Raw genomic sequence first — 8,192 nt, forward strand, 5'->3', positions numbered from 1 at the left:
GTTAGCCTCATAAAAACAATCTAAACAGAAGAATAAATAAAATAAAAAATAAAAAAGAAATCGTATTTACCACTTTCGCTACTGCGGCTGGCCACCCACAGCTACCTAATTGCTTAATTTTTCTTGCTATTGCTCTTTCTCTTGATCAATATAAAGCATTCAGATTTGTCGGAAGGCGATCGATCAGATTCACCGAGAGAGAGAGAGAGAGTTGAGAATGTCGCCGAAGAAGTTCCTAGTGGAGGTGGAGAAGGCGAAGGAGGCCAAGGACGGGAGGCCTTCGACCGGACCGGTTTACCGGAGCCTTTTCGCGAAGGGAGGGTTTCCGGAGCCGATTGGAGGAATGGAAAGTTGCTGGGATGTGTTCCGGTACGGATTCTTATGTCTTTGTTTGGTCGCTGAGAAAGCCAGGAGACCGGAAAAAAAAAAAAAAACTTTTTGAGTTTCTCTCTGTGTTTCTCTTTGTTGTTTGTGGTTTTGAAATAGGAAAAGAGTTAGGACGAATCTAAAACGGAAAGAGTTGATTTCTTTTTTCTTTCCAGTTTCAGTATGCCTTAGAATTCTGTTTTCGAGTTGGATTTATTCGAATTTTGACGTTGAAGAGTAGGTGCTTTTGCGAATTTTTAGGCACTATTATCAGAATCTAATGGTTCAAAATTTAGCACATCAATGGTTCTTCTGGGAAAATTTTGAGTATTTCAATTGCATATTCGATGAACTTTTCTATTTTTTGATGACTTTTTGATGAATAAACTTTTTTTTTTTTAAATTGTGAAATTAAGGATTTCAGCGACTTTAATTTGTAGTAAAACCGGATCAAAGTGTTGGAAATTAAAAAAAGAGCTAAAAATTAGCTGTTTGTTTGTGCATGTGCTTTAGCTTTTGTGAATATTTTCCAAAGCGCTTAATTTTCTTGAAGATAAATAGTTCTGAATTTTGCTTGTTTCAGAACCTTGCTTAGTTTTATGCATGCTTATGGCCCTTGACAAGTATTTATTTAGTTTCATTTTTTTTCCCATAAGAGACTGCAACAAATGCTGTTAGTTCTGAAAAATTGAAAGAGAAATGATTTCCATTCTTTTAGAGAAATGATAGTCCCTCGCAATTTTTCGTGTACTTTTTACAGCATGACTGTGGAGAGATGTCCTGCGAATCCGATGCTTGGTCGTCGTGAAATTGTGAATGGGAAGGTAAATAGATCTTGGAAATAGTTTATGTGGGTTTGACTCTCAGTGGTTACCTTTGCTGTTAGACGACCTGTTTCGACTTTGAGCTATACTCTAATGTGTGGCTCATGTCTTTGCAGCCTGGTAAATATGTGTGGAAAACTTATAAAGAAGTATATGACTTGGTGATTAAAGTGGGAAATGCAATGCGAAGTTGTGGTTTTGGGGAAGTAAGTTTACTAGCTTGTATCAGTGCAATTTTACCTTTTGCCCAATACTTTGTTTGAAGAATCATCCACTTATTTGTCTTAACTTTATTTATTGCTGGATTGTAGGGAGCAAAATGTGGTATTTACGGTGCGAATTGCCCAGAGTGGATAATAAGCATGGAGGTCCCTTTTTTTTTCTTTGATTTCCCACCCCACCCCTCTTGTCAGTCATGACAGAAAACATGCTAGTGGAGTAGATTTCCTCACTCCTAATGGCTTTTTTTTTTCTCTTGAGATTTTGATTAACACTGAAAACCTAATGTAGCCCTTTGTAATGCTCATGTGCGCTTCTGATTGTGGAAAACCTTCTTTTTATATGACACTTTAGGTATGCATATCCACTTCTACAGCATGGTTCTACATTAATATGCAATTAACTTAACTAAAACACAGGCCCATGTACTTTCTCTGGGTACTAAGTATTTTTATTATGTGGCTGATCGTCTGTTATGTATAAGGCGTTTAACATCCTTTCCAAAGCTGAACTATGTATATGCATTAACCTAAATCTGAAGCATCACCTTAAATATAGTGTTGACGACTGTTTGATCTCTTCTGATTTGTTGATTAGGTGCTGGTGCTATTGAATTTGTTATAAACCATGCAGAGGTTTCAATTGCTTTTGCTGAAGAGAAAAAAATTTCTGAGGTACACTTGTTTATGTTTACTTTGTGTTTTGACTAAAGTTATTATGGGTGGATCTCAGTAGGATACTGCAGTCATTCTACAGTTGATTGTTACTTGAATAGGTCACCTTTTAGGCTATGATCGCTGTAATAGTGAACATTTGTGGCATTTTGGGAGTTTTTTTGTACCATTTTTATATGTTAAGATTTTTTTTTCCTTGCTTATACATTGCCCTTTCAGGTGTTGAAAACATTTCCCAACACAACAAAGTACCTCAAAAGTAAGTGAGGCTTGTCGTCTAGATTCCTTTATTTATGCATATTGCAATAAGAGATAATTATATATATTTTTACTATATAGCACTTGTGAGCTTTGGCAAGGTTACACCTGAACAAAAGGAGGAAGTTGAGAAATTTGGATTAGCAATATATTCATGGGATGAGTTTTTGCAACTGGTAGGCTTTTTTATTTGACTTTTATGCTTCTTTTGTTTTGTTGTTTTGTTAATAGTTGTGAATTTAGATTCAAGAAAATGCGCCGTTCTTGTATAATGGTGAATGTTTTCCATAAATGATCATATTATGGAGAACATTGTTTGTATGACTTATCTATATTTTACTACAACACTGTTGGTCGTGTTATAATTACTGGGAAAAAAATGAATTATAACATTCAAGGCAAAGATTCAAGCTGGAAGTGGCATGTTCTATGAATAGTTTTGTTATATGTCTATATATTTTTGAATGTAAAATTGTTTGACTTATTTCTCTAATGGTCATTGTTATTCATGAACCTGGGGAAAATGATATTTTTTCTATGCCCTTGTTATTTGTATATGGTTACTAGTTCTGACACAAGTTTTGGATGCCTGTTCCTGGCAGGGTGATGGTAAACAATTTGATCTTCCAGTGAAAAAGAAAAGTGACGTGTGTACTATAATGTATACCAGTGGAACTACTGGTGATCCCAAGGGTGTAATGATATCCAATGATAGCATTATTGATCTTTTATCTGGGGTGAAATGCCTGCTAGATAGTGTTAAAGAAACGGTGATTTCCTTCTCATTTTAACTTTTCTTTTAGGTAAACATGAATAAAAACAATCGTCTAAAAATGTAGCAAGTAGAACTTCATTTGTTCTTGACACGAGACACTGACCCATCCATATGGTCATCTAATTTGATTAGTCCTTTTATCGTAAAATACTGACTTCTCACATATATTTTCTTTTTCTTATTAATAGCTTGAAGAGAAGGATGTATATCTTTCATATCTTCCTCTGGCGCACATCTTTGATCGGGTGATTGAGGAGCTATTTATTTTATGTGGTGCCTCAATAGGGTTCTGGCGTGGGGTGAGTGTGATTGCTAATTATTTTCTCACTCTATGAAAGTTCAATATCATACTTGCTTATTTTTATTTCTGCAGGATGTCAAACTATTGCTCGAGGACATTGCGGAGCTAAAACCAACTATTTTCTGTGCTGTCCCCCGTGTGTTAGATAGAATTTACACAGGTGAACTTTCTCGTTTGGCTAAGCGTGCTAATGAGTTTGATTTATCTGTGTCTTTTTGTCCATGTGGGAAGTTATCAAGAGATTTAACATTTCAGTAAGGAAAATGCCCTTTTGCTGTGTGCATCATTTTAGCCGGGGCACTGAATTGCACCTTTTACCTTCTAATTCTTTCATTTTTACTGTGAAAAAAATGCATTAGAAAATTTGCATCTCCAACTATAAGGTATCATAACTGCTCTGCCAACTTTCAGGTTTGAATCAGAAGATTTCCTCAGGAGGCTTTTTGAAAAAGACAGTGTTCAATTTTGCATACTCATAGTAAGTTCTATTCAAATTCTCCAATTACCTTGTGTAAATAAGAAAAAAAATGAGGTTTGCTTGTAAATATCTTTGTTTATTCAGATATAAGGCAACATACATTTGACTCCATTGAATTTACGTGAGATCAATAAAAAATATGTTACACTTGCGTTCTTGTGGATAAATAATGTTATTCCTAGTAAAATAAATTTATCAATTAATATTCCCCCCCACACCCCCAAGAGATCATTCACCAATCGTCTTCTCTTAATACATTCTACATGTTAAATTCCATTTTGTGACAATCATTACTTCTGCTAATATTATCATCTATTTTATTGTTATGCATGGATTGTCACTTTCTTTGAGCCGACAGCTAAATTTAGCCAACTACATTTAGTTGGTATATCGAGTTCATTTGAGTTGTATTTAGTGCTTTTAATGCCTGGTGATCACTTTGATATTGTTTATTAATCTGATTATGGCCTTTTTCAATATATTTTGATTGCTGCAGCAAGTTGCATAACATGCGGAAGGGGAGTAAACATGAAGAGGCATCTCAAATTTGTGATAAAATTGTCTTTAGTCAGGTGGTGGAAATATACATTTTTGTCTTCCCATGCTCCTCCCTTTAGACATTATTAACACTGGCCGTATCTACACCCTCTTTACTTTTTGTATCTCATTGGTTTTTTGTGACATCCGCAGGTGAAGCAAGGGTTGGGGGGTAGGGTTCGCCTTATTCTGTCTGGAGCAGCACCTCTTTCCACTCATGTAGAAGAATTCCTGCGAGTGGTGGCATGTGCTCATGTTATACAAGGATATGGTATGCCAATCTTCAGAAGTTACTGCTTACTAGATGCCTTCTTTTTCTTTTTGGGCTTGCATTGAATGCCTATGTGTTGCTATTACATGATGAGCATGGATCATGTTATTCTGTGTCAATGTTAATGTAGGTCTGACCGAAACTTGTGCGGGGACATTCGTCTCACTACCAAATGAACTGGCAATGCTTGGTACAGTAGGCCCTCCGGTGCCCAATGTGGATGTCTGCCTAGAATCTGTTCCTGAAATGGGATATGATGCCCTTTCAGACACACCCCGGGGAGAAGTATGTATAAGAGGAAAGACATTGTTTTCAGGGTACTACAAACGTGAAGACCTCACCAAAGAGGTCATGATTGATGGGTGGTTCCATACAGGTTTGCCATATCATGGTCTTGTTTGATTTAAATTTAGTCCTAATTATTAATTGACTTCTCACTTAACCTTGCTGATGATGATCTTTGCATCAGGGGATGTCGGTGAGTGGCAGCAAGATGGAAGCTTGAAAATCATTGACCGAAAGAAGAATATATTCAAGCTTTCTCAAGGAGAATATGTTGCTGTTGAAAACTTGGAGAACATTTATTCTCTTGTAACTGCTATAGATTCGGTATGCCTCTCAGTAACAAACTATATTTTGGTTTCACTGGATGCATATGCTTTTGTTTTCCTCTTTCTCTTTCTTCTATTACACAGTAGGTAGCATGGATACTTCTACACATATTGTCATTTGTGGCTATGGCCCTTCACACCTGCACGAATCTAAGTAGCACAGCCGCTTTTGAACACAGCAAAAATGGTTATAACTATGGAGAATATGCAGTGTCAGCATGTTCATATGATGTTTTACTTGTGATGCCATGTCAATGCTACATTGATCCACATCACACATACATGTCTACCTGCAAGATCTCTGTGTCTTAACCTGCGTAGAAGTATGATATAATGCTAGCAGGCTCAATATGGTCACCTCTTCTGTGGAGACAGTTCAGAAGAGGTGACAAAATTCTTCTATCAACTTAATCGTATGGTTATTCTTTTCTTATGAAGGACATATGATTTCAAAGGTTTAGTTTAGTTTACATGGGATGGCTCAGTTTATTATTGCAGCTTTGATCGACGCAGAAAAATCTCATGCTAGTTTGACACTGTAATTACCCTTTCAATTTTAGATATGGGTGTATGGAAACAGCTTTGAGTCCTTCCTTGTCGCTGTTGTGAACCCCAACAAGCAAGCACTTGAGCATTGGGCTGAAGAAAACAGAGTCACTGGGGATTTCAATTCTCTGTGTGAAAATCCTAGGGCAAAGGAGTACATTCTTGGGGAGCTCGCAAAGATTGCTAAAGAAAAAAAGGTTGCTAGCTTGTTTTCTTTGAGAACCTGGTCAATGAATAGATTTCTGACTTATGATGACTAAGCTCTTTTGTGTTCTTACCCTTTTGTTCTTGGCAGTTGAAAGGTTTTGAGTTTATTAGAGCTATTCACTTTGATCCCGAGCCGTTTGACATGGAACGCGACCTTATCACTCCAACCTATAAGAAGAAGAGGCCCCAGTTGCTTAAATATTATAAGGTCTCTCCTTTTTGTTCTCTGACATACATTGTGTGAACTTCCTATTCACTTGAGGACTGATTTTTTAGCCAAAATCCAATTATGATTATCTAATTTAATCGATGTCAATGTGCCAATTCACTATTAAGAATTGTTTATATATATATATATATATATATATATATATATATTTTATCTACAATAGAAGATCTTTGTTGTGAAACTACTGACTTGGATATTTTTGTTGCACAGAATGTCATTGACAACATGTACAAGAGCGGAAACAAGCCCTGAGCGTGATTGGAATTTGCTTCTGGACCCTTAGTTTTCTCCTATTTAACCTGCCCTTTTTTATTCTTGACTGTATATACGCTTATAGATAAATCAGCTGATTTATTTAAATTAAAATTTCTATTTGCAGTTTCCTGTATTAATCACCCCTTTCTTGATACCTTAGACAAAAGTTACAATTCATCATATAGCTTATATATGGTGCATGATTTCACACATCAAGTGTGTTTTACAGTGATTTACTGGTCACTTCATCTGCCCATGACATTCGGGTTGATGGTTGTGGTGATGTTGATAACCTAGTGTTGAAGAGTTATCGACGGTCAAGATGGCATAGAGGATTCGGAATTGGAGAAATGTTATACATATTTCCGCTTTTATACTTTTTTAACCGTTAGATTTTTGATGAATTATTATTGAATTTTATGATTTGAGTGTGGGGAGTAGGAGTAAAAGTGTATTTAGTATTTCTCCAAGGCGTTGTTACAAGGGGTAGTCCTGTGAGGGTCTATTATAATTGCGTGTCCAGATCTTAATTCGTGATAGGGACTATACTCTAACGACGGCAGGTGTTAGTAACTTAGTACAGAGGCATTAACCTTGGCTTTCTGACATTAATTGATAGTTTGCCGTTTGGCTTTAGATTGTAGAGATGTGATAGGACTTTTATGGTAAAGGTCGTTGTGGGAGTTACTTTGTCAGGACAAAATTGGATGATGCGGACACGGCAATGTCTCTGCATTAGATCCTGTTCTGCTGGCACGTTTCCATTTTTGTCCATTTAATGCCTATTCACTCATGATTTTAAAAATTAGAAAAAAAAAACCAAATAATTAATCCTAATTATGTTGAGGCTAAGTTAATGTCTATTGAAATCATGATAGATAAAATAGATAATGTTAGAATATACAAAAAAAATGTATTTTCCTATATTTCATAATTAGTTTGACATCAAATATTTTTTATTTAAGAGTTCATTGTAATGTCTACCTTATGAGTATTATGAATAGTGGACGTAAGTGTCTAAGAGCATTTCAAGAGCATTTCTAGCAGGACTTTTAAGTTAAATTTAACTAATATGTGCCATTTTCATGCTCCATTAGGCCTTTCAAAATGAAATTTTTTCAACAATTTGCTACGATAGCAACTTGTGGGATTTTTTTAATTATTTTCTTTTTCCTTTCTCTCTCCCTTCTTCACTGCCTCTCTTCTACTTTGGTCTCTCCTTCTCGATCACTGGTTCAGTCATCTTCTTCCTCCACCACACATGAACTCACTGGTTCACTCTCCTTCAATTAAATCCGAAAATCACACCCCAAAATCCTTACCCATCCAACCAAATTGACATCCATTTGAAAATCACACTCCAAATCCTTGCCCATCAAACCAAATCGACACCCATCCAACCATCTAAAAAGCACACCCCAAAATTGACAGCATAAATGGATTTGTTGTTAATGGATAATCTTTGCAATCCTGGTTCAATGGTGGGGTGAATTTGAGAGGTGTTGTTGTGCGTGGTGAGGGAGAGAGACAGAAGTGGGAAAAAATAATAAAGAACAGATTGAAAAATAATATTTAAATAAAGTAAAGAGTAAAATAGATAGTCTGCTAGAGTTCATTGTGAAAATGTAGTAGCTAAAAATA

At 36.0% G+C, this 8,192-nt stretch overlaps 1 protein-coding gene across 1 annotated transcript; it reads left to right on the forward strand.

Moving 5' to 3' along the window:
- Nucleotides 1-23: 23 nt before the first annotated feature.
- On the forward strand, nt 24-6,936 carry LOC132174271 (long chain acyl-CoA synthetase 4). Its single transcript, XM_059585956.1, has 19 exons — nt 24-369; nt 1,127-1,190; nt 1,307-1,396; nt 1,502-1,598; nt 1,749-1,763; nt 2,007-2,083; nt 2,303-2,342; nt 2,423-2,517; nt 2,944-3,111; nt 3,305-3,415; nt 3,490-3,577; nt 3,829-3,895; nt 4,392-4,467; nt 4,586-4,703; nt 4,834-5,079; nt 5,173-5,312; nt 5,875-6,057; nt 6,156-6,275; nt 6,507-6,936. Exons 1-19 carry the CDS (start codon nt 218-220, stop codon nt 6,546-6,548), a joined length of 1,989 nt encoding a protein of 662 aa, XP_059441939.1. The 5' UTR covers nt 24-217; the 3' UTR covers nt 6,549-6,936.
- Nucleotides 6,937-8,192: the final 1,256 nt, after the last annotated feature.

Source organism: Corylus avellana, chromosome ca3 (assembly GCF_901000735.1).
Source record: "Corylus avellana chromosome ca3, CavTom2PMs-1.0".
Lineage (NCBI taxonomy): Eukaryota > Viridiplantae > Streptophyta > Magnoliopsida > Fagales > Betulaceae > Corylus > Corylus avellana.

Bases quoted from the DNA above. Each gene is read 5' to 3' on its own strand.
- LOC132174271 (XM_059585956.1), top strand. From the start codon at position 218: ATGTCGCCGAAGAAGTTCCTAGTGGAGGTGGAGAAGGCGAAGGAGGCC. The intron at 2,084-2,302 runs GTACACTTGTTT...TTGCCCTTTCAG, and splicing joins AAGAGAAAAAAATTTCTGAG to GTGTTGAAAACATTTCCCAA. The intron at 2,518-2,943 runs GTAGGCTTTTTT...TGTTCCTGGCAG, and splicing joins GGGATGAGTTTTTGCAACTG to GGTGATGGTAAACAATTTGA.